This window comes from Artemia franciscana, chromosome 3, assembly GCF_032884065.1.
Source record: "Artemia franciscana chromosome 3, ASM3288406v1, whole genome shotgun sequence".
NCBI lineage: Eukaryota > Metazoa > Arthropoda > Branchiopoda > Anostraca > Artemiidae > Artemia > Artemia franciscana.
The window spans coordinates 52,358,741-52,386,546 of record NC_088865.1 but is presented as its reverse complement, the minus strand read 5'-3'; the positions used below and the strand labels follow the sequence as shown (position 1 = coordinate 52,386,546).

At 35.0% G+C, this 27,806-nt stretch overlaps 1 protein-coding gene across 1 annotated transcript; it reads left to right on the top strand.

Annotated features, from left to right (window-relative positions):
* On the top strand, positions 1–27,806 carry LOC136025396 (uncharacterized). Its single transcript, XM_065701390.1, has 6 exons — positions 1–147; positions 16,490–16,607; positions 17,936–18,092; positions 20,532–20,653; positions 23,716–23,912; positions 27,546–27,806. Exons 1-6 carry the CDS (start codon positions 17–19, stop codon positions 27,700–27,702), a joined length of 882 nt encoding a protein of 293 aa, XP_065557462.1. The 5' UTR covers positions 1–16; the 3' UTR covers positions 27,703–27,806.

Genomic DNA, 27,806 nt, shown 5'->3' with positions numbered 1-27,806 from the left:
TTTAAACTTTAAAAGCATGACCTGGGGATCTATAGCCCAAAAGTTCAAAGTTAGTGCAGATGATGTGGCCTCTATTATAAATAACATAGAAGTGAAGTCTCACGAAACTCTGAAAACCCACAAAGATGATGTTCCTAGCAATATCGTGTAGGTATTCCTTAGATCTTGTTAATTTAACCCAGGGTAGGCAAATGGTGGGCTAGGCATATTTATCTTACTCTTGTGGAAGTGGTTGAGCTTGGCAATTAATCTTCCAGGAATATGTTTATAGTTAACCTTACTCCATAAAGTTGTTTCTGAGTTTTTTCTACTTGTCTTCTTTTCAGAGGCTTTGAAAATACATGCTTAGGAGATAGGTCTTAACTTTGTTTTTTTGCCTACTGTCTTGACTCTAGTGATTTCTTTGGAAGATTTGCTGAAATGCCAGTTTAGGGGCTTTTTTTATTTTAGAAAATAGAGTTAGGTGAATAAAACTCCTTGAAATTATTCCAAAGTCTTAATAATTCCATGGGAAGATGTTTGAAGCACTTACAACTGCTTGTTTAAAATGACAAAGGAGTGGACACAGAACCATAAACATGATCATTAAATTAGTAGTCAAGAAATGTCTCTCTTACTGTTCTAGTGTGTCTGTATCTAGAGAGCTGCTATTCAAGACCTTTATCTTGGGTGTTTTGCCTCTTTTTCCATGGCCTATTAATAATATAGAGCTATGGCTCATTTGAATAAAACCTGATAGCCTAATAAGGCTTCTTGTTCTATGCTTTTTCAAAATTAGCCTACTTCCTTTTCTGATAATAAATCTTGTATCCTACCCACTCCTGACTCAAATATAAACAAAAAAAAAGCCAAATCAAAGTGAAAACTTAGACCAAATTAGGGAATTTCTTAGCTGCAGTGCCCTCCCAAGCCACAGTGCCCAAAGCAACTGCCCTCTTCCCCCCCCCTCTAGAAGTAACTCTGTCTTCCAATGGTTTTACATAGTTCTAAATATTTTTATTATTGTTTTGCCCCTCCATCTGTTTTATATTCATTATGAATAGGTTTCTTGACCTCTCAAAATCATTAGATAGGCTACAGAAGAATTTAAGATCCATCATATATCAAATATTATTTTAAAATAAGTTAAAGGGTTTTGGGAAATTTAGAGATGACTCCATGAATTACATAGAGACAAGATGAATACAGTATGAGGTGCTGTTTTATGTTTGTTCTAACCATAATAATTGTTCCAGTTGTAAACTAATTTGAAGCCCTTACCCACCAATAGCCTTATTGTAAATAATGAATTGGGTGTCACTTTAGGGTCTATTTAAGGGCTTTAAAGTGAATGTGGTAGTGAAAGGACTATTGCATTTAGAAATGAATTATATAGAGACAAGGTGAATACATTGATGATGGTGATGATTTTATTAAGTGATTAAACCTTTACAAGTATTTCACTGCTAAATGTCTACAAACTAACACTACATAGGAAGAAAAAAAAACAGACAATAGAATAAATGAAACTAATAAATGCTACAATCAAAGGCACCAATCAGGTATAAATATCAAATATTAATATCAAACCAGTCTTCTAGTTCAATACAAAAATCTATCCAAGCATTTCCTTAATACTTTATCAGAAATTACTAAACTAGGACAAAATGGGAAATTAATTCCTAAAGAATGCAGTTCTAGTTCCATACTAAAACATTGTAAGAAATAAACAGGAAGTGGCTACAAGTTTCACTTTCACCAAAAATGCACTCTCTGGTTCTAGCTTTTCTAATTTTATTTAAGAAATAATTAACTGACAATGTCCTGTTATAATTTGGGTTAGCTGGTGTGTAATATTCATTTTAGAAGCAGTTATTAAATGGTCTTTTGATGGAAAGAATTGTATTGGCCATGAGCTCACTCTATTAGTGAAACCTTGATACCACTTTTCATAAAGAAGGTGAATAAATTGCTCAATTCCTTTTTATGCTCTTTCTGCATAGAATTAGCATTTCACTTGTAAGCCTAATTTAAAGACATTGCCTGGTAAAAGCCTTATTAAAAACAAGGAATTAGAAGTAATTAGGGTTTTACATTGCATGTATATTTAAAACGATTATTATATTTAAAACTTCCTTATTTAGATGGAAGGTGAATACACTACTTGATGCCTTTGTTGATGTTCTGTCATATTTAACATATTTAACTTTGAAGCAAAATAAGGTCCAATGTTGAATATGTTTGGCTCCATTGTTGATATGGCAATTAAAACAATTTACACAAAATATAAAACAACAGGATTGTGACTATGTTTATAGCCCATTGACACACCTTCCAACTAAGAGTGTGCTAGGATAGATACAATTTAAGCCCACTTAGGAATGGTGACCACATATAGGTATGATCAAGGGGACCATTTTCCTGTAGTTTAGAGTAGACACCACTGCAAAACATCAACTTTCTGATAGAGTATACAAGTGGGTTGAGTATGACAAGCAGCATCGGCATTCTAGCATAACTCTTATATATGCATATATATTAACCACTATGTATGAGACACAGACAATGGGCAGCTCTAGTTATATCTTGAAGGTTTAGCTTCCTGCTCTTTTGTCAAGTCTCCTTTTAAAAACTTCAGCTTGTGTTGAAGATGCTGTCTTCTTGCTTAAACACTTCCAATTATTGATAACCCTTTGGCTAAAGAAGTCTTGTCTAATTCTACTGTTAAGCCTGGGCTTATGAAGCTACTTAGAATGATGTTGTGTTTGTATTTTGTTGGGTAACTGGGTAAAGAGATTATTTAGGGGTTGGCTGACAAATTTATACATGAGTAGCATGTTGTTCCACTTGCATTAATGGATCAAAGATGAGAGTTTTATGTTAGATAGCCTTTCACTATATGGTTGCTCACAATGTCCAGATATGCACTTGGTGGCCCTCCTTTGTATATATTCAATGAATTGTATATCACCTTTGCAAAACGACCAGCAAGGCAGGTTTCAAAATCAAGAACTGGTCTCACAATTGCTTTGTATAGCTTTAAGAAGATTCCATGTGATTGGCTAGTAAGTGTTCTTTCCATAAGTCCAAGGCTAGAATTTGCTTTGGAAACAGTTTATGCAGAGTGTTCATGGAACTTCAGAAGATCATCTATAGTGACCCCCAGATCTTCGCCACTGGTGCAAGTTTGGAGAGGTATGGGGGATGATGTCTAGTTATCATTCATAGTGTATTGGTGCAGAGGACTATTGTGACTGAATGTGGTCAAGGTCAGATTGTATTTAGGATTTATCAGGTACACCAAATAGTTTTGAGCCATCAGCCAAGCCTAGGTCTGAAAAGCAGAACACAATAATCCTTATTTTGCGCTGAATCTTTCTATTTCTCATAATATTAAAAAAGAAAATACCATTATTCTTAAATTACCTTAAATAATATCATCCAGCAAATAGATATTTATCCTGGAAATAAAGTAAAAGAACAAGTGAATTTAGATTAACATTTTAATATACATATACTCATATTTATTCCTTTAATTCTTAATGATTTTGGATTTATAAAAGTAAAAAAAGAAATCAATGAAAATGAATTTTATTTTCAGCAAAGTGCAAATTCAGTTCCAGTCTTTAGAAGGCATGGGGCCATCAGCCCTACTCTTCTTAGTTTATGCTTGTTTTGAGTTTGACTTGGTTATTTGAAGTAATTTCTGTCTGTTTTGGGTTTCATTTATTTATTGGTCATGATTTGTGGTGGTTTTACACTTAAAAGGTTATTTGACTTAATTTCTGCTCATTTTTGGTTTAATGTAGCTCTTTATTACTTTTCTTTGAAAACTAATCTTATATAAAAAATCTATTAATTTCTATTTATTTTTTATTTATATTTTCTTTTTCATTGGTAAATAAAAATATTCTGATTTTTTTTTGTCTATAAGAATTCATACTTTGTCACACTATTTATATATTGGACAAAGGTTTTCCACAATTTTCAAAAGTATGCACTGTTTTGAAAAAATGAACAGATAGTATCATATTCTTTGGTTTAGTTTTACACCTCAAGTTTTTTCTGAAAACTAAAACTTAATGCTCTTCCTAAAACATTGTATATATACGATTTTGCAGCCTGGATTCATTTACAGTCTTTTGATTTAGTTCAGTTTGTAAAAGACGAAATAGTAATAGTGGCAGGCCTGAAAGTTTCAACTTAATACCCACAGTCATTCTTGAGATATTGCTAAGATGATGCATTGACAGCTGGCATGCCCACAGTGCCTTTGATTCTTTTTTAAAGCAAGAAACTTTCCATCAAAGTTTCTACTTAATACCCTATTCTACTCTTGGATGCTCCACATGGATGCACTTTAGCCATTTTGATTTAGTTCAATAGTTGCAGTAGTAGTATTTGTAGAGTATATATTATTGTCAAAAGTGATAATAATTTTGGTAGCTCTTGGAATTCCAGCTAAGCTATACCTGTACCTAATACCCTAAGCTGTTGCTGGGATATTGGTAATACACCTCTTTTACAATATACATGTGCATAGACTGTACCTATTCAATTCAACACCGCCCTTACTATTTTCTGAAAGTTTATAAATACCTTCAGTGTTAGCAATATTAGTATCCACAGTAGCAAAAGTAATAGTTGGGGGCATAGGAGTAGTATAAGCAATGGCAGTAGTGGAATTAGCAGTGATCAGTGATAGTATTCACATTGTGTCTTTTTTGTTGAGTTCAGATGTCCCCTCATGCCCTAGTAGACCTAATTTAATACATTTTGCTGTTTCTGAGATACTACTGATACATCCTATTGATAATCTGCATGCAAATAACATGTTTTGATCTAGCATGACATCCCCCTCAATATTCCTTGAGAGTTCCACATTAATACTATTAGCCTTAGTATTATTAGTACTAACAGCAGTAGAAGTACTACTACTCCTGTTAGTCATGTCAATGTGAACATATTGCATTTTTGTTAGTTCAACCTACCCCTCAATATGTCCTGAAAGTTTCAGCCTAGTTCTCTAAGCCATTCTTGATATACTACTGATACAGCCTTTTGATTGCCACATAAACACAATGTGTATGTAATACATACATACACACAGTTTGTTTCAACTTAATTTAACACACCCATCAGCATTTCCTGAAAATGTTTCCTTAATACCCTTTGCCCTAGCAGTACAGTAGTGTTAGTAGTAGTAGAACCAGTAGTATGCATGTAGTACCTTTTGGTTGGTTTTACATCCCAGTCAACATGCACTGAGAGCTTCAGCTTAGAATTTTAAGCTCTTCCTAAAATATAGCTGCTACAGCCGGTCAATAATATGTCTCCACATTGAGTGTTTCAATTTAGTTCCCTATCCTCTGAAAGTTTTCCCATAGTATCCTTAGCTTCAATAGTTTTATAGTAGCCATTGTAGTAGTATTTGTAGTTTAAGTAGCAAGGGCTCTATACTAGGTCCTCTTTTATTTTTAATATTTATTGATCGGATTAAGTATTATTTGTCAGAGGCTGGTATAATCCTTTTTGCAGACGATACTCTTTTACTTGTAGCTGCTCCATCAGTTGATCTACTTTTTGATAAAATGATAAAGGCAATGACCGAGTTTATTGAGTGGGCAGATTTCAATCTTTTGACATTAAATTATAATAAAACTAACTACATTCTATTTTCTCGGATATCTAGTATTGAAACTAATTTAGAATTAATCAAACAGTTCGTGGTAATGACCGCTAAAGTTTGATTCTTTCTCGCAACTCTACTTTTTAAAACAATAAAAAACTTTAGCGTAAGGAGCGGGGTGTCGAGGAGGAAAAGCCCCTTTCATATACGGAGTAATTTCTGTTCGTTTTAAGTTTTAATGTCGCTCCTTACTTTCATTTAAAAAAACTTGTTTTTTTATTTAATAATAAACGGAAATCAAATAAAAAGAGTAAAGGTAACAAAGTATTTAGGTTTTATGATTGATGAAAATCTATCATGGAAAACACATTCAAATATTATAGCTTCAAAGTTGTCCAGATCTCTGGGTGTGCTTCGCCAAGTTAAAAACCTAGTATCCTATAAAATTCTTCGATTACTTTATTTTGCTATTTTTTACCTGTATATTTGCTATGGTTGCTCTTTATGGGCTAGTAATTTTGTATCATGTTATAAAAAAATCCAAAATAAAGCCGTTAAACTTTTATCACCTAAAACTTTATTTACTCATAATATTAATGAACTTTATACTAAGAATCAACTTTTTGATATTTCAAAAACAAGAGACTACCAAGTTAGTATTTTCACATATAAATTTATTAATAATATACTTCCCTCTTCTTTCGAAAATTTTTTCTCCATTAATTGTGATCTTCATAGCCACAATACACGAGGGCATCAAATCTGGTACACCCATTTAGAAATACGGCTAGAGCTTCTTTCGTGATTAGAAATTTTGCCCCCTCTGTATGGGATATTATTCCAATTGAAATAAGAAATTCGAGTCATTTGGCTTCCTTCAAAGCTGTTGTTAAGAGATTCTTCCTTGCAAAAGAATAGTATGGTAATGATGCAAAAGTATAGTAATAATGCGTGAGTGTCATAAGTAGAATCTTTGTATGTAGTAATAAGTAGAGTAGAGATGACTGCCACCTGCTGCCAACAAGCCCAAAGGGGCTTTCTTAGCAGGTGCAGCAAAATGTTTTGTATACATGTTTTTGAAATAAATTAATCTAATCTAATCATTTATAGCAGTAGTAGTGAAAAAAGTCAGTAAGTATGACAGTACTAGACCCTCTAGGTCCAGATTGGTGGTGTTAATCTCTGTTTTGTGGCCCTTCAGCCAGGAAGTGCAATGGGGGTTTGGGGGCCAGCCATCCAGGTACTTATTCAGAGCTTGGTTGACTCTGGCTTAGCTTACAGAGAACAATAATAGTATTAGTAATAGTATCATTAGTAGTACCAGTCACTGCAGTAGTTGTATATACATTTTGTCTAATTCAACATACCCCTTAATATGCCCTGAAATTTGCAACTTAATACCCTAGAGGCCTAGACCATTCCTAGGATATTGCTGGTATGTCCTTTTGACAACATAAATACACAAAGTTTGTTTTGGTTTAGCACAACATCCCCCTAAACATTCCCTGAATGTTTCACCTTTCTATTCTTACCCTCAGTAGCAGTAGTCATAGTAACAGTAGCAGAAGTAGTTGTTACAGCTGTATGTACAGAATGCCTTTTGGTTAGTTCAGCATTCCTCTCAACACACCATGGAAGTTTCAACTTAATGCTCTCAGTTATTTCTGAAAAATAACTTGTACATCTTTTGGCAACCTTTCATTTATTTTAACAACCCTCCCGCCCATAAATGTTTGCTTAAAGTTTCGCCTTAATACCCTTAACCTCAGTAGAAATAGTAGGTTTAGCAGTCAATATAGTTGCAATTGTGATAAAATGCACATAGTGCCTTTTGATTAATTCAAATTCCCCCCAAAGTGTCCTTGGTATATTGATCATCCCCTGAAAGTTTCAACTTGATACCCTCAGTCATTATTGAGTTTCCTGCTTTTTTGACAATCTGTATGCACATAGTGTGTTTTGATTTAATTCAACACTGCTTCAATCCTCCGTGAAATCTTTGCCTTAATACCCTTAGCTTCAGTAGCAGTAGTAAGTGTAGTTGTATTTGTAGCAGTAGAAGCAGTAGTAGTAGGATGCAAATATTGCCTTTTGGTTAGTTCAGCATTCTATTTAACAAACCCCTATAAGTTTCATCTTCACTCACCAAGCTATTTGTAAGATATATTGTTGATGTAAAAATAACAGTTCGAATAGGGATAAATCCTTTGATTAGACAGTGAAAAAACAATGCCAAAAACTCTGGATATTTTGATCACATGTACTGTGATCATAATCAGCATCATCAAAGGTCACTGCATATGCAGTTGCTATATTCAGAGTTTTTGTCTTTTTTTTTCACTATCTAATTAAAAGAACTTATCCCTGTTTGAAATGTTATTTGTGTGTCATAGAAAGGCGGTGTGGTCTTCGAAAATACCCATATTTTGCTAATATGCCCTATTTACAACCTGCATGCAGATGGTTTGTCATTCAGTTCTGCCTCCCTCCTCAATATTTGCTGAAAATTTCACCTTCATACCTTTAATCATGGTTGTAGTTACAGCAGTAGTAGTAGTAGTAGCAGGGCTAATTCGATTGGAAAGTGGAAGTTCTAGTTAAGAATCAAAAGTGATCAGAGGACAACTAGCCCCCATGACCTTTTTTCCCAAATGCATGAGATAAAAATTTTTAGATGGTCATTTTCTTAAAAATAGTTTAAAGGTCAGACAAAAACCCCGGTGTCGAAACAAGTTCCCAGGGCCAGGGGTAAACGTTGTAAGCTATGCCATGAAGCCATATATGGTTTTTATAATTTCACAGAGGGCTCATTTGATTGGAAATTGAAGTTCAGTTTTAAAGAGTCAAAAGCTATTGGAGGACACCTAGCCCCTCCTCCCCATGCACATTTTTCCATGGGATACAAGGGATGCTTGTATAAAATTCAGAGGGGGTCATTTGATTGGAAATTCAAAGTGGTAGTTCACTTTTTAAGAGTAAGACTGATCAAAGGGCAGTTAGTCCCCACGCCTTTTTTCCCCAAATGTGTCACATAAAGATTTTGAGATAACCATTTTGTTAAAAATAATTCAAAGATCATATAACAAAAACTCTTGTGTCACACAACTGCCCCCCAGGGTTCGAGGAAAAGTGTTGTAATTTATGTCATGGGGTCATGTATGGTTTTAATGGAAGGGACTCTCGGATAAACTTCAGAGAGAGCTCATTTGTTTGGAAAGAGAAAGTTCTAGTTCACTTTTTAAGAGTTGAAAGCGATTGGAAGGAAAATAACCTCCCCCCTCCATTCTGTTTTTTCCCCAAATGCATCAGATAAAAATTTTGAGATAATCATTCTGTTAAGAATAGTAAAAAGTTAGATAACAAAAACTAGTGTTGACAAAACCCCCCACGGCGGGGGGCAGGCATTTTAAGTTGTCCTGGGGGCATATATGGTTCTTATGAAAGGGTGCAACTTCAGAGAGAGCTCATTTGATTGGAAACTAAAAGTTCTAGTTCACTTTTCAATAGTCAAAAGAGATCCGAGGTAAAATAGCCCCCCTCGCCCTTTTTTCCTCAAATCCATCTGATAAAAATTAAAGAGTTTTGATTAGGTTCATATTAGAATCGGACCTGATATGATGGTAATTAGGTTGACATACATAATTTGAAATTATTTTTTCGAAAATTTGACCGGTTTTTAGCAATTTGTTAAGCAGATTGTTAAACCAAGGATTTGTCTTGCAATTGGCTTGTTTTAAGGAAATGTTTGACGTTGCATGCTAGAAAATGAGGTCGACAGAGACAATTTGAAACGATTTCTGCGTGAATTTGACAGGTTATTAGCTAATGGTTCTGTGAAGTGAATATTTTTTAGAAGGTTGCCATAGACAATAGGTTGTTAAATTGATAAATATTAAAAATCAAGAATTTGTCTTGAAACTGGCTTCTTTTAGGAAAATATTTGATTATATGCTAGAAACAAGTTCGGTTCACTGAATGTACGCTGAGAAACCATCACTGATTTTGAAAATTAAAGGAACTTTTAACAAGTTCATATTATAATTGGACATGGCATGCTAGTAATGAGGTTGACATAGACAATTTGAAATGGTTTCCGCTTAAATTAGATAGGTTATTACTAAATGGTTCTGTCAAGTGAATATTTTTGGAAGGGAACCATATAATAATAGTTTGTTAAATCAAGGATTTGTCTTACAATTGGCTTGTTTTAAGGAAATGTTTCTCGATGCATGCTAGAAAATGAGATTGACACAGACAATTTGATATAATTTATGCCTAGGGGATATATATGGTTCTAATGGGAGGTATTCTCGTATAAACTTCAGAGAGGACATTTGATTGGAAATTGAAAGTTCTATGTCACTTTTAAATGAGTCAAAAGAGATCCGAGGGCAACTAACCCTCTCCTCCCCCTACGTCCTTTTTTCCGCAAACCCATCCAGTAGAAATTTTTAGATAGGCATCTTTTTAGAATAGTTGAAACATCAGATAACAAATACTTTGGGTTTCACACATTCCCCCAAAGCTGGGGTTAAGTGTTTAAGTTATGCCCCGGGAGCGTATAAGGTTTTTATGTAAGAGGTGGTCGTGTAAATTTCGAAAAGTGGCTCAGTTAATCTTTTTATGAGTCAGTAGTGATTGGATGGTATATACCCCGCGCACACACATACACACACCCTCGTTCCCTCAATTGCATTCGATCAAAATTTTTAGATAGACAGTCTCTTTGAAATAATCCAACGATCAACCAACAAAACTTTGGGGTCAACATCCCCCCAGGATCCCAGGGGAAGAGTCTAACTTGTGCCCCGGGAGTATATACAGTTTTTAATGGAAGAAGTTGTCTTATAAACAGCGGAGGGGATTCAAATGATTAGAAATCGGAAGTTCTAATTCTGTTTTTGAGAGTAAAAATGATTCGATGGTAACTAGCCTCCTCCCCCCAACCCTATTTTCTCCAAATACGTCTTATCGATTTTTTCATATAGCCATTTTGTACAATACAGACCAAAGATCATATACCATAAATTTCAGGGATAACACAGCCCCCAAAGTCCGGAGGCAAGTATTGTAAATTATGGCTCAGGGGCATATAAAGTTTTTATGGAAGGGATGGTCGCATAAACTACGGAGGGGGCTCATTTGATTGTCAATAAGAATTCTTAATGCCCTTATTAAGGGTCAAAAGTGGTTGGAGGGCAACTAGCTTTCCCTCCCCCCTCTCCAAAGCCCTTTTGTCCCAAATGCGTCCGATAATATTTGGACATAGCAATGGTCATATAAACTTGGGAGGAAGCTCATTCAACCGGAAATCAGGATTTATCGTGCCTCTTCTAAAAATCGAAAGTGATCAAAAAGTACCCCCCCCCCTTGTGCCATCTTATCAAAAATTTTGATAAGATACGAAAAATTTTAATAAAGTTTTGACAAAATTAAAATACATCTTATCAAAATTTAGAAAAATCCATTTCGTTCAAAATAATCCAAAATTCAACTTACTATAACTTAGGGGCTGAGAAATCCTCCATAGTCCTTGGGGCAAGGATTGTAACTTATGTAAATTGCCTGTAATTAGAACATACAATTTTTTGGAAGGGGTGGTCGTATTAACTTTGGATGAGACTCGTTCGATCGGAAATTGAAACTTCTGGTTATTTTATAGGATTCAAAGTGATTAATGGACAACTAGCCCACGCCCCATTTTCCCAAAGGGCATCCGGTCAAAACTTTGAGATTTCCAATTCGTTCAAAAACGTTCTAAGGCCAAATAACTATGCTTCCGGGGTTGAACCCCCCGCCCCCAACCCCCGGGGAAATGTCTCTGAGTTATGGAACTTGCTTATTGTTACTTTGACAATTTATTAACTTTAATGCTTGGTTTTATTGATTTACTTGGCAACTTCGATTTGCCGTGCAAGCTGGTTATTGTTACTACGATACCTTATTTACTTTGATGCTTTCATTACTTTAATATTTTTTCTTTGATATTGTTACTTTGATACTAGTTTTGGTACTTTTTGATGAACGGTACTTTGAGGGGTTATGCACTTTAAGTGCAGTCCTATCCTAATTGCCGGGACTTTCGTGAAATGTTTCCGAGGATTTCAAGAATGACGCGTTAGCCAACTGGTGTTAAGCATCATTTTATTGTAACAAGTTAATTGCGCAAGCAATTTCTCAGTTGGTGTTAGATATATGATTAGTGCTATCAGTGATTTGTTCCCGGTCACAGTTTTGGTATCATTCCGAGAACATGCATACCACAGTAATCTCCGATAATTGCTATACGGACATATTCTTGCGATGGTCAATGAAACTTGTTTTGATCTCCAAAAACTGTAATGACTAAAACCGGCCAGGTATCATTTCTGTAATTGAATGGTCCCGAGCACATTGGTTATCCATTACTACGCTTGCGCATGAGTTGGGGTCCCTATGTACCCCCTTCAAGGCCCCAATGACCTCCCCCTCCCAAATTAAAATTTTGTCCTCCAATCCCAAATTTTTGTTTTGAACGGAATTTTTTGTACTTTGAAATTTTTAACTTTTTTTTCCATGTCTTAAAATCAAATTAAATATATTTAAACAAAAACATTCACTTTTGACATTTAAAAAATATAAAATGAAGATGATATACATTCTTTGTCAGTCGTGATTTCTTTCTATTAGAAAAATAATGTTTGTTGTGACGTTTTTTTACTTTGTTTTTTTTTTAACTGAAATATTTTCAACTTTTTTTTATCATGTCTTAAAGTCACATTGAATATACTTATTACAAAAAAATCACCTATGACACTTTAAAACACAAAATGAAGATTATATGAAAATGTCAGTCGTGATTTTATCTATTACAAAAAAAAAATACTTGTTGTGATGTTTTTGTGGGGGTTTAGATTTTTGGGGGGGACTTAGATTTTTTTTTTATTTGGACTTAGAATTTGCTTGGACTTAATTTTCGAAAATGGGTAAAACACGCTCAAAAGGGTAAGTGATCTTGGTAAAAACTATATGATAAAATTCTATACATTGTAGAAAACTCTTTGTAATGATTTCATGCCCGTATCTGCAAAAATGTGAAAATTTGAGTTTTTTCAGAAGGTTGATCATGGACTCAAATATTTTTTCCCTGGGATTATGGTATCAAACCAATAGTTCTAGGCAGTCAGGAAAAGGTTTGTTTGATTAGAAATTCAAAGTTCGAGTGTTCTTTTTAAGTAGTAAGAAAGATTTTTCCACTATAAAGTGATGCTTTCTGCCATCGTGTGCCATAAAAGAAACATCAAATAAAAAAGTCTCAAATAAAAAGGGGAAAAACAATTCTTTGAAAATAATGAGATATTAATTGATTTAAAATCACCAAAGCATTATGTATTGAGCTTCCTGGTTTCAGAGCAAGTAAAGCCATCCAGTAGTGTATTTTCTCCTCAAGAAGCGTGAAGTTGATGCTACTACCTCTAACAACTCACTTCAGCACTAAGGGACCTGAAACCAACTCAGCTATGCACACTTCTCTTCCATCCCAGTATATTCAAAGCCCCCCTTTTACATCCTCCCATGAAGAAGTTCCTATATCCCTTAGATCTTCCTTTACGAAATCTTCCGATGCCATTTGGAGACAACCTGCTTTTTTGGCCCTAGACTGTTGGCCGATAATGAGAAGCTTTGGCCATCTGTGATCATTGATCTGCAGAACGTGTCCTAGCCATCTCTTATTTCCTCTCATTATAGCCCTAGAAAGCGGGGTTGAATCACTTTTTCATTCAGTTTACTGTTTGAGATATGGTCAGTCAGTCGGGTATCCAAAAAAAAACTGTCGGCAATTTATCTGGAAAACATTTAGTAAATCCTCCTCTGTTTTTTGGAGCACCCAAACATCAAAAATATACTTGACCACTGTCATTACTGTAGCTTCCAATATTCTAATCTTGGTTTGCACACCTATTTTCTTATTCTTCGAAATGTTTTTTGACTGTGAAAAATCACCCTGGGTTATGACACCCCAGGATGATTTTTCTTCGAACACCTTCACTGCACTCACCATCTTTACCAATATTAGTGCCTAAGTAACCAAAGTTGCCTACTTCATCGATCTTCCTGTTACCCAACATCGCTATTCACTTTCACTTATTCCTAGTCTGAATGAATTAGTCTTTGTTTTCAAACCCATTCTTGAATCCTGAACTTACACAACCTCTAAATATTCATTAATTTGCTAGTAATTTCATCTAGGATGCTTGAACATCAATATAATCTAAGTCTAGGAGAGTTTTACTTTCTCACTTGATTCTGTGTTCTTCCACTGCATATGTTGTGCTACTTAACTACTAACCTGTTAACTATAATAAAAACAATTCTTATTTCGAGCTATCTGCATCTATTGCCTTTAATATTAAAAAAAAAGAGAGAAAAAAATCACCCCTCAAAGCCAAGATTACTGAAAAAAACAAGCAAAAATCAAATGAATACAGTTTAGTATATATACTAGCATTCATTCCTGTTCTTATAATTTTGTATTCCTTAACTTTATAAAAAGATGACATATTCAAACTGTATTGTGTTTTCACTAAAATATAAATTATGTTCTGTTCTTTAGAAGGTACTGGGGAAATCATCCCTACTCCTCTTAGCTTTTGCTTTTTTTTTTTTAATTTGACTCGTTTGTTTATAGTAATTTCTGTTCTTTTCAAGTTTTGTTTATTTATTTATTGTGGTTTATGATAGTTTTACGCTTGAACAATTATTTGACTTTATTTCTGTTCATCTCGGTTTAATATAGCTCTTTACTTTTTTTTTTCAAAAACTCATTTTGTTAGAAAAGTTTTTTAGACATTCCAGCTGGATATCTTGACATCTTGGTCTGTTTTGATAACCTAAATGCACTGAATATACTGTGATTTTATTAAGTGGTAGCAGTAATGGTGGCATTAGCAGTATTAGAAAAAATAGTGGTAATATTTTTAGCCTTGGAAGTTTATGCCCAATACCATAGGGCACTGTTGGGATATTGCTAATACACTCCTTTGATGACCCACGTGCACACAGTTTGTTTTGATTCATTTGAGCACCACCTTCGCCATTCCCTTAAAGTTTTACTAATACTGTTAGTATTAGTAATAATAGTAATCATAGTCGCAGAAGTAATTGTAGGAGTATTTGGAGTAGTATTAGTGAAAGAATCAGTAGTATTAGTTGTACTATTAATAAAAGTAGCAGTGTAGGATGCAAATATTGTCTTCTGGTTAGTTTGACATTCCCTCACAACATGCCCTGTCAGTTTTAACTTAATAGTCCAACCCCTTCCAAAGATATTGCTGCTTCACCCTTTTAACAACCGTCTTTCACACGGTGTATTTTGTTTTAATTCAAATTTATCCCTAACATCTACTTTAATTTTCACCCATATACCTTTAGTCTTAATAGCCTTAATACATTAACCTGCTCCTGAAATGCGGCTTGTGTAGTAGTGATATAGTTAAGGGCAGTAGTAGTATTAGTTTGTGCAGTGTGCGTTTTGATTAGTTCATCACCCACGCCCCCCTCAATATACTCTAAAAGTTTCGACTTAATGCTTTAAGCTGTTTGTGAAATATTGGTGATACGCCCTTTTGACAACTTGCATACACATGTTATTTTTTGGTTAAGCCAACATTTCCTGTAGCTTCAATAGTAGCAATAGTTGTATTAGTAGTAGCAGTAATAGCAGTATCCTCGTAGTGCCTTTTGTTTAATTTTTTCAACGTCCCCCTCAACATTCCTTGACAGTTTCAGCTTAATACCCTAACAAGTTCCTGCCTGCATGTAAATAGCTTGTTTTCTTAACAACCTGTATTTTCATACGTCTGTTTTAATTCATTTCAAATTCCTACTCTATATTCTGTATAATTTTCACCGTCATATCTTTAGCCTTAATAGTAATTCTCGTCCCAGTAGTTGTAACAGTAGTAGCAGTAGCAATAGTAGCAGTACACACATATTACCTTTTGGTCAATTGAGCATCCCTGTGGTCATGCTTTAAAAGTTTCAGGTTCTTGCTCTAAGCTGTTTCTAAGATACTGTTGATACACTTTTGATAATCTGTTTGGACATAGCTAGTTTTTATTCAGTTCAGCCCCTCCCCCCCAAAGATCCCTGAAATTTTCATCTTAGTCTCAGTCTTCACCTTAGTCTTCACACTTTCACACTCGCTCTCACCCACATTTAATAGACTGTCCATAGCAAGGTGGGCAATTTTATAACGTGCATTGGTTCAGGGCATAAGCCGTTCTTCTTCAGGTGTCTTGTTGGCTACAGTTGTCTGTTTAGGCATGGGAAATCATTTTCAAATCAGCATTATTAAGAAGATTATTTCTGATACCCATGATCATTCTTCTTAGATATATCCTCGAGAAAGATAAACATAGAGCACCTAGTTAAAATCAGAATCATGTCAGTATTAATTACAGAGAGACTATGAAGAAGAAGAAAACATACCTTTTTTTTTCTTCTCCAGCACGATTTGTATTACTGAGCTAAAATTACTCTGGCATGCTTATGTAAATATTTGTCAGTGTATTTATTATCAAATATTTTATATATGTCATATTATCATTTTCCAATCGGCATCATTATGAAGATTATCTCTGATACCCTTGATCATTCTTCTTGGATATATCCTGGAGAAAGGCAAGCATAGAGCAATTATTTAATTCAGAATAGGGTCAGTATTAATTATAGAGAGACTATGAAGAAGAAGAAAACATAACTTTTTTTTTCTCTAGCATGATATGTATTACTGAGCTAAAATTACTCTGGTATGTGAGACATAGCTTATGTAAATATTTTTTAGTATATTTTATTGCTGAAGCCATCCTAATCTATTATAATATTACTGTATTTTTTCAGGGATCTTCGGCAAATTTGGAAGCTTGATTCAGAAAATGCACAAATAATACATATGCTACAATGGATTGACACACAGAAAAAGTGGTTGAATTCTAAAGAATTTGGAGCCTCATCATGTGTAAGTTATTATTTTGCACAAAATGAAACTCATTATATCAATTTTCTAGCTATATTTTCTTTTCTTGTACTCCGTTTTGTTCCATGTGAAAAATACGGGTAATAAATATTTTATGTACTTTCTTACTTACTATGTCTATCCTGTCTAGCAATTAGACTTCACAGTCCCTACCGGTGGTATTGATCTCCGTTTCTTGGCCCTTCAGCCAGAAAGTGCGATGGGGGGTTGGGGGCCAACCATCCTGTGCTTTCGCACACTATTCCTGTTTACCTTCCTCATATTTCTCCAGGTACCCATTTAGAGCTGGCTCGACTCTGGCTAAGCTTACAGAGTCACGCCACTGACCCCCGTCCCAAACTGAACTATTGGGTACATTGGGATTCGAACCCGCGTCCTCTCAGACAAAGGATCCTGAATCCAGCGCACCAATCCACTCGGCCAGGAGTGGATTGATTTATTAGGCTGAATTTAATTCCAACAAAAAGCTGAGTACACATTCAAAGCAAGGAAATTTGACGAGATTTTATATATTCTTAAGTAGTGTGCTTCAACTTCATTCTAGGGAAAAGAAAAGTATATTAACATCAATAAATAAATGTTATCTAAGCTGTATCTCTAGAGAAATGCGGAAATTGGCATATTATTGTATACAATTGTAAGGAGAGCAATTAGTGCATTCATAATCCTTTGATTCCTCCCGAAATACTGATGCAATTCAAATTTGAAGCTAATTTTCAAATCTCATAGTTTCAGTTTGAATATTAAACATAGCCACTTCAAATATAAAAATAAAAAATAAAAAAAGCCACTTCAAATATAAAAAGCATTGTTGACTTGGTCTCTGAACAACAAAATCATCACAAGTCTTCCAGACATTGTTGTTACTCCATAAAAATAAAACTCACTATCTTACCAGTAAGAAGCTTTTTACAGGCATTAAACCTTCCCAAGTCTGTTCATAGCTGCATAGCACGCTCACTCTTGAAAACTGTTGAAAACAGGATACAGTGGGGTATCCTGTGTGCAGTCTATGAATATGCAGGAGGAAGCAAATGTATTTCCAAAATTTGAAGGGGAAATTTCGTTATTTTTTTTTATGTTTTCTATAAAATTGCGAGAAAAGATACTTTTCTATAAAAAACGTATTTTTTCAAAATCTGAGAATTTCGGAATCCATAAATCCTGCCCATTTAAATCTCTATGTATATTAATTACCGCCATCTTTCTTCACAGTATTTCTTGTTTTATGTGTTTTTATCTATTTTACCGTAGTATCTCTTGCTTTTATCTTCGCAATATTAGAGATAACCAATGGAAATATTTAATAGGACATTGAAGAGGTACCTGCAATTCCAGAACTGGAAGTAAAACATGTAGAAAAGCCATCTACAAAACGTATCGATAAAAACAAATTGGATAAGGATATAGCCAAACAGCTCTTAAGAAAAGCAATATGTGTTCAAGCTTCCATGACGGGTTACACGTGTGAGTAAAACTGTTAATTTATCAGATTGTTCTTTTTCGTTAACAGACAGCACCCAATCCATATTTACTGTAATGTGTGGTAAACATCGGCGCCTATAGGGGAAGGGAAGGTAATTTGCACTCTCCTTCAATCTGACAGTAAAATCATCAGAAACTTGCTGAAAGTACTTGAGTTCAGAAGGACCTTTCTTCTTTAGGCATCATTTTTTAGTATTTATTTGTTTGTTTCCGTTTTGCCTGCTATGTTTAGCCCCCACCCCCATCCCTCTGGCCTCTCACTTGCCTAGAATTTAGTGGGTTAATGTGTTTTTTTTTTTTTCATGTATTATTTTGATTTAGTGCGTTGACAACTTGTCGAGTTCTTCTCCGTTTTGACAAACTGTTGTGCCTTTTAATAAATTGTTTCATTCCTTCGCTTTCTTTGCTTAAAGTTGATTCCTGATGTAATTGTGTTGCAAAATTTTGGTTCTCTCCTGTTTTGCTTTTCTTATTCTGTCAATTTTAGTTTATTTTGAGAAAATTGTGAGTGTCTTAATTCCAAAGTTTTCACCTAAGGTGTGTATCTCTGATTGATGAATATGATATTACATTTTGGAAAGCCATATGCATTCTTGCCTGGAGCTAAAAAAAAGGGGTTTTTGCTTGTCTTTGAGCAAGACCCTCCAGTGCGTCAGCTGAATCAATATTTTTAGTCTACAATGGAGAGAACTATGGGAAGTTGTTTCGTCAAGCTTCTGTTTCTTCGAGCCACGTTTCTGCTCTCGAGTAAAAATTTATGCTCAAGCAGGTTCAAGCTATCTTATTCAAGCTATCTTAAAGTGATCCAGATGTGCCAGGATTCCTTGGTTCAAGGGTCAAAAAATAGTTTCTTGCAATAACAAAAAATTAGAGATAAAAAAAGGAGCATTTTCCCATGGGTCCCAAAGCTCAATTAGCTAGTTTATCATTTCTGTAGTATTTCATTTTCTGTGTTTAAGTTTTGTGGCAGAGGAATGACGTAAAATGTGACTTTTGAACTTTAATAGTTTTCAATGCTAAAGAAATTCGAGGTTTCTCTTTGCTTCATTCTCAGTAGTGATATTAGAAAGTTGGCCCAGGGTAAGAATATAAGTACTTGAACAAAAATCGGTAGGATTTCCTTTTACCTCTGGTTGTTATTCCTTGAAGAGCTGAGATATGCGCATCGGATCGATTTTTTGGTATAAAAACTTGTTCATGAGGTACATCGTTCTAAAAATTGTGAAGAGCTGACTACTTCTTTGTTTCAGTTACTACGCTCCTTTTTAGGATATATTATTTAGCCCTTCTCTTGAATTGTTCAAGACTAGCCTTTCAGATTCTGGAAGTTCTCTTCATACACTGACACCTGTGTTTCTAAGAAAAAATCCTGCTCTTGGTGCATTTCACTTTTTATAAGACTGTAGATTCCTCAGACTGTAGGGTAAATTATGGGGGATCAAACGTATTAAGGTTAACAATAATCATTATAACACCCAGGGATTACCTTGTTTACGCTTAGAATAACTAGAGTTGCTAGCTGGCGGGAAGCCTCCTCCGCATTTCTCTTTTTCTTTTTTTAGCACCGCGGTGTTCTGAGAATATTGAAGCTCTCCTATGGTACATAGGCCTTTATCGGTTCTATTTGGGGTTATTATGTAGTTTACCAAGAAGTTACTTGCCCAAACAGAACAATCGCACATAAGCGCACGCATTAGGGCTGTATAGTAAATTAAGAAGTGCAACTGGGATCACTTTTTTCAGTCTCCTCCTAGTCTTTTGGCTGCTTTGATCGACACTATTTTGCAAAGCTTTTCTCAAGAAAAATTGCAATCCCAAATACTCACCAACACCTAAGTTATGCTCACAGAATTATCCAGCACATTGTCGAGACTTTGAGGAACAATAGCATGACTAAACACCTTAAAACGTGTTTAAATGGGTTTTCTGTAAGACAACTCGTAGTTATCAAAATATTTAGCCAGCCGAGGATACAAAAATGGCTGTGTTTTGGTGAGAGCAAAAATCATTAGTTATTGCAACATTCCTTTGGGTATCCCAGGGATAATTTTCCTTATTTTGTTTTCTTTGTAAATAGGCGTTTGCTAGTCTGTACTATTCCAAGAGAGGTGGTGGGCTGATAGGAAGGTGGATAGTGAAGTATTAATTAGTGTAGACTATGTGACCCAATCCCATCCCCTGTTATTCCCCTTATCATTTTACCTAATGAACTACATTAGTGGGATTGGCCCTCTTCACTTTTATTTTTGAAACAGGGACTAAATTATGATTTTTTTAGGAACTTGAGGCCATGGATGGTATTTTAAAGCACATAGGTATACAGTATTTTAAATATCACGTGAGAAATACTCTTATGTATCAGGCTGTATGATCAAATACTTTTGCGTACAACTAATTTTTCCCATATTCTATTTATTTTAGATTCGAATCAAATGCCATTAGACGTCCTCGTAGATGTTGTTTCAGACTACATTAGTGATTTGGCAAATTTGTACCTAAAAAATGTTGAAAATGAACAAATGCATGCCTCTACTGGATTCTCTGTAAGCAAAGCTTTTGATGTCCTTACGTCTACTGAATGTTTGTTTCAAGTACTTTCTAGTCATTTGCTAAGTGTCTAATGTTTAGCTACGGTGATCCCCCTCCTAATCCTATAAGCTACATCATACATTGGTTTTGAAAGTTATCATTTTACTAGAGCCATCTATTGCATATTCTTTATCTTAGATGCGAGTCAATAATTGCGTATGTCTCCTTCTTTTATTTATTTTTTTGTTTTTACCATTTTTGGTCTTTTATTAAATTAATCTTACAACTTGAGCTTTAAAGTAATTAATCTTAGAGAAATAAATGAGATGTGCCCGTTGAAGCAAGTGAAAATGGTGATGAAATTCTAACTGCCTTTCCGTAAGCGAAGAAAAAAGAAAAAAAGACGTGGCTTTTTTTATGAAGACAATAAAAAGAAAATACGATTTCTTAATTTGCGAGTTATCCTTTTTGAAGTATAATCAAGGGGCATGGGATATATAATTTGTTTCTTCATTATTGGAAGGGCAACTGCCCCTTCCCTCTAAACGACGCATCTGGTAGGGGGTGACTTCAAACCACTATAAATTATGTATTTATCAATGATTGGAAGTGTATTGAATGGCGAAAGGACTGTGGATGGTATCCCGAGTCAGAAAAAAAAATCCTTGAGGCCACAAGTTTACTAAATGTCCGATATGCTTATGCTGTTCCCAAGATGCAGGAACTGCGTCTTAAGGAACAGAACCAGTATAAGATCAAGGGATATCTTATACTGTGACTGTAAATAGTTTACTTATAACAAGAGCTTAAGTGAACAAACTTATTAGTGCTACCCAGGGTTACCATCCAGTGACAAAAACAATCAATCGATTTTAGTCATTTTCTGGTTGATTTAGTGATCTTCTTCTATAATCTAGTGATTTGTGTGCAAAATTAGGGATTTTCTTGTTTAGGCAATATAGAAAAAATCACTAGAAACAGTGATTATTACTAGGGGGTGACGACCCTGGTGCTACCTACAAGGGTTTGAAACATTTGAAACACAAACATAGACTGTTTTGAATCAAGAATCTTTGACAGCAATCAGTGTTATAAATCAATTTTGTGACAATGGGAATTCGTATCAAAGTAGAAAAATTCGTCATTCCAATTAGCAAAATTGTGGTTAACAGGGAAAAAGGTCCTATCAATGTATTAGTAAACATAGGCTACTATTATTCTTCTTTAATAAATATTTAGAGAAGTCTCTATTTTATTCATTTTTATTGGAAGACTTCAGAGTATTTCGCCTTCAAACCTTGTGTAGCGACTTCGTTTGGTCGTTTTTATTTGAAAGCATTTATGACTTTGGTGACTTTAAGTGAACAAGGGAGCTAGTAAATTACATTCAGGGTAATTTTGCAAGTCGTTTGCGAAGTATTCTGAAGGTGGTGTACCCTAAGATGGTCAAAGACTTGTATGACCCTTTAATTGTGTATAAATAGGAGAATCTGTTCAAAAGTGAGCTTGAACGAATTTGATTGGTTTCGGTTTTGTTGTTTTATAAAATCAGCTTGGTAAATTTTGCTCCAAATTTGTTCAATAAATATTTATTATTGTTGTTGGGTTGTGAAGAACATTTTACAAAGGAAATAAATATTCATAAATATAAACTACCAAATAATTTGTATTCTATTTTAGTTTTAAGAAACTTTGGCGAAGGCGGTGGTTTAAAGTATTTTAATACAAACAAATAAATGAGAATGTATCAGCACTAAAATTACTATGTAATCTTATTTTTTTACATTTTCAAAGTAGCAATATCCCAACATAGTTAAGACCCAGTATTTACAGTAAGATTGTGCTAATCTCTCATAGAAGATAGTAAACTTTATCAAGTGAAACGACTAAGTGGCGTCTATCGCTTTTTTCTATTGCTATTAATACTGAAAACTCATCGTAGCACCTAGCCGTCTGAGACCAGTGCAACTGCGCATAGTCCTCTATTCCACTATTTAGATATCCCCTCTTTACTCTTTCCTGTGAGAGGGAGGGATTAGAGCTCCTTCTTCCTTTAAATCGTTTCTTTTGACCTTATCAACCAATTATCTTTCACCTGCTCAGCACAGCACAAATATATACGAACATTAGCTAAATGTCCTATGAGATTTTTGAAACACATATAAAACCACACAAGCTAAACCACTCTTCTTATCCCCACCTTTGCGCACGCGCAATGACAAATCTTTAGCGCATCGCGACGAGAAACTAATGCTCTGACTGTCTGGGAACTTCCCAAATAGCGGGCTATGAATTTTTCATGTTTGGAGAAACTCTTCGCCACTGTTCGTGTGTATATTTATACTGTACTGTAAAGTATCAACCATCTTAAACTTGCTTTCATTACAGCCCTAGAAAGTGGGATAATACCACATCTTTCGTACAGCTGATTGTTGTTTTTTGGGAATCCATCAAGGACCCAACGAAAAGCAGGTTGTACCAGAATGAGGTGGGAAGCCCCCATAAAAAAAGGATTTAAAAGAAATTGAAACATCATGGGATAGAGTAAAGAATAGCTTGGAATTGATAGGGGTAGACGAAGAGTATGCGCAGATGTCCTAACCTCAGACGACTTGGACCTGCAATTAGTAGTAGTAGCAATTAGTAATTAGTAGTTGCAATTAGTAGCATTATTAAAGTGGTAGTAGTGTCACAGATGCTTAGAAGCAGTAGTAGTTGGATAACTGTTTTGTGGCAGTTGGTAATGTTCTGTGGATAACTGATGAAACTTTTCCCCCCAGAAAATTAAGTTCCTTGTAAACACCATCTATCTACACGGACCTGAAAATCGTCGCCCCGGTGATCAGCGTGTTTTTTAATAAACACAATTTTGGCTATTGAGGGGTTACATTCGATGTTTTTTTGACGGTCGGACCCCTCAAAAATGGCCTCTTTAGCTCCATTTCCGCGTTTTCTCCATATTCCTAATAGGGATGTTTTTGATAGATCGTGAAGAGCTTTTTCCGCTTTTCCCTTGTCCATTATTGTTTGTTTTTTTTTAACCTTATTTATCTTTCACCTATTTTGTATTTTATAGGATCCTTTCGAGAGGACTCTTTACGAAAATGGTGTTCATGGGATAAGAGAGTTGAGTTCTTTTTATCACACAAGAGTAAAAAATTATCGCAGAAAGCTGATGCAAAAATGTGAAGCTCTGAAAGGTCAATGTGAAGACACTGCCAATCATATTTACGGTGGATTTGGCGTCCCCGATGACAAGCATACTATAAAAAGGTGTAATTTGCTTTTGATTATCATTTGTATCTGCGAAATCTGTTGCACTTAATCTTTGGTCTTTGGAAAGTAGGGATACCCTAAACATTGATTGGAAGCTTAGACCAGACGAAGTCTTCATGTCAAAAGCCTGGACACGGGCAAGGAACCTGGGGAGTGGCAATCCCAAACACTTCTTGTAATACGCGTATTGTGTTTTATGGTTCAGTCTTGGGATATGACTGAACCACAAAACATGCTGCACTGAATCTGTAGTCCTTATAAAGTAAGTATACCCTACACATTGATTGGAAGCTTAGACCAGAAGAAGTCTTCATGTCAAAAGCCTGAACACAAGCAAGGAATTTGGGGAGTGACAATCCCAAACACTTCTTGTAATACGCTTATTGTGTTTTGTAGTGAAGTCTTGGGATATGATTGAACCACAAAACATGCTGCACTTAATGTGTGGTCCTTGGAAAGTAGGTATACCCTAAACATTGATTGGAAGCTTAGAAGTCTTCATGTCAAAAGCCTGAACACAGGTAGGGAATTTGGGGAGTGGCAACCCCGAACACTTCTTGTAATATGCATATTGTGTTTTGTGGTTCAGTCTTGGGATATGGGTTCTTTTATTCTACAAGAAGGCGAATTTTATTGATTTATTCTCAAAGAGACCAGAACATGAACACAACAGTCTTTGCAACAGCTTTAATTCGAGCATGAGATTTTGGGAGCGTCGGCCCCAACACGTCTGATCATTTTTTGTTGATTTTAAGGTTCTATCCTTGGAGCAGCCTTTTTTTACTCTATAAGAAAACATTTTTTTTATAATAGCCTCTGATTTGAAAATTGGACTTAGCAAAAAGAAATCTTAAACGTATTAGTATTATCTTCGTCACTTGCTTATATTTTCGTAGCATGGCTTTTAATCACGGCTAGTATTAAAACGGGAGGGAAGGGGAAACTTAAAGCAGAAAATACTTATGTTTTTCTCTTACATTCTCCCGAAATTGCCGTTCATCCCCAAGCTTAAATATAAAAATAATATATTTTTTTAAATGTTATAGTTTTGAAACATACTTTGGGGAATACTATAAGTATGTTACCCTTTTCCAAATATAAAACTTTGAAATTGACTTTGTTTTTTACCTTTCAGTAATGAAGCCCTTTTTTACAAACTGTTTTTTCTCATCGTACCCTTGATTCTCAAAAAGGTTGGCTGCCCCACTTATTGTTTTTTTATTTATTCGTAGAAAAGGATACTCTGTACGATAAATTTTGGAATTGAGTTTCCTCTCTTTCCAGTAAGTAAAAAGTCTAAAATATACACTTTTGAACCGCCACACCTAACTTCCAATGCAGTAAAATTCCTAGGTGCTAATCACTAGCACGGATATTCTTATGGGTTGGAAAGCGAATGTACCTTTTTAGTTAGATTCTTTGCAGGCACATGAAATTATACTTATAGCCTTTGACGAGATTTTGCTGAATGTATATTACCGTACAGTAATTAGGCTGGTAAAGGGAGATTTCCGACCATCAATCCTTTCCGCTGTTTCACGGAGGCCTGATCAGTTTCAGACTATTATAAAAGGGTAAATATTAACTTAGTCCTTTGTTCCAACAAAATTTGGCTGAAATCCTATGTCCTCTTGTGATAAATGTGCTTATGACAATAATTTTGGGGTTGCTCCCTTTGTCTTCCCTTACATAGGTTGAGCCAACGCTGGATTATGAAATACCAGAAACAGAATACTAACTGTAACTTCTGACTAAATTTAGTTGGGATACGACATTTCCTCTTCGTATATACCCAGATAACTAAAATTTGAGTGCCATGACCTCTACACATAGGTCAGTTTAGTTCCGAGCCCCACAAGCGATAAATTAGTACATTTGCTGTAAAACCACAATATAGATTGTACCAGGTCTCGCCTTCCGCCAATTTTTTTTTAAATTCGACAGCCCGTTCTGGTATATGTCTCGAATACCAGAATGTAACCCCCCTATTACCTAGTTTGCCAGGAGTGACTGTAGAGCTCGAAAAAGTGCAAGTAGAGCGCTAGTTCTGTCTTCCCGTCAAGGTTTGCTCTTATCCGGCAAGCTGTTTTGGTGATATCTTGACGATAAGAATTTTGAGTTTCTCCCCTCTTTAAGATATTTAGTTTTAAAAAAACTTCCACAGGACAACTTTTTCAAAGAAAAATAAAGAGCTTCATTAAGCCAAAAACGAGAAAAAATAAACGCAAATAATCTTCCAAGTGTAAAACTATCACAAATCACAGTAATTAACTCAAAACGAACAGAAATCACAAAAGAGTTGTCTTTCAGTGTTTCATTTAATCTTGTGTTTCTTATTATCTGATACCACTTTCAGTTTTGTAATAAAGCAAGAAATTTTAATCAGGAAGCTTATCCCTTGGGAATTTAACCATCACTTGATCAAGAATCATTTTATTCTGTTTTATTTATTCTTTAAGTGTATGTTGTATTTTTTCTCAGCTCCATGTTCGTCCCTCTAAGGCCCTTTGTATTCCTTCATTTTTTGCTCTTATCAATCTAATCCTCTTCAAAAGTAAATTATATTCAAATTTCCCTCTCTTCGGTAAGGTCAAATTTCATTTCTCCACCTATGTAATTTTCAGAAATTGTTAGGTTGGTGCGCTTAGGATAGGCTGAAGCCTGTTTACTGGTTTCTGCAAGGTTTTTGCCCTTGGCCATTTGTGATTCCCTTCTAGTTTTATCCTTCCATGTCTTCTTTTTAGTCAAATAACATGTTATCCCCCTCCTTTTTTACAGGCTACAGAGCTTTTATGGGGAAATTTCTTTTGCATTTATTTGTGTGGTTCTTTTTATGAATATCTTATCTTTACAAAGACAAAAAACAAGAAAACACTGTTTTAAACTCCTCCTTCTCCTAGGGGTCTGTGAAATAAAGTCCCTGCAATGTATGTAACACCAGAGAACTGATGTGTCTGTTCTTAATGTTTGAGATAGACAAAGAAAACTGCTATCACAATTACTGTCTCAACAATTATATTAATACAGATCAGCGTTATCAATTTGCATTGCCCCCCTCCCCATCACACACATATTTCATACTATCATCAGCTATTGCAAAATGTTCGTGATAGCTTCAGACGCAAAATCCTTTTTTTGTTACATAAATGAATTATGATGTGAGTAACCAGGAACGTTAATGAGGATGCAAGGGGCCAATAGGAATCCACAGAGCCGTGCTGAACTGAAGTATGATCGGTTTTGCTCTCTGTCGATGTGCATTGACTCGATAGCCTTGGGTTTCTTTTGTCAGACATAATGATGGCTGTTTCTTGGTTTTCAAAATATGACAGTCCCACTTAACTAGCTGTGAAACGCTGTTACTTTTTTTTTATCATTTCAGAATTCATGCTATCTTCTTGTAGATATGTTAAATAATCATCTCATGTGTGTACATAGCAAGGCTTCTAAGCCTACCCGTTACCCTGAAACATTGAGTTTTTCACGATTTGTGGTGTGATTTGTTGGGTTTTCCATGTAATCTGACTATTCTCTTCCTTTAGAAAAATTTTTGCGTGTTTCCCAGGATAATCTTCAGATAAACTGTTTCTGTTTATTGTTGTAATGAAACGTCTCCTGTTGCTTTTATAGTGAAAGAAGTGTGGCGACGCCTTTGTTCAGTTTGGCTGATGATGCGAGTAATGAATCAGCACCCCAACTTCGACTTGGAGATACAACTATACCTGGCCTAGAGCAGGGACTCCGCATGCTACAGAGCTTGGAAGAAGGAATTGATTTTGACTCTTGATTTTTTTTTTTCCATTTTAAAGGTAGTTTTAATTTTCGAATTCTAGTTTCTAATTTGTATTTTTCTATTTCTGTTATATAGATTCATATAAATTTTTATCTATA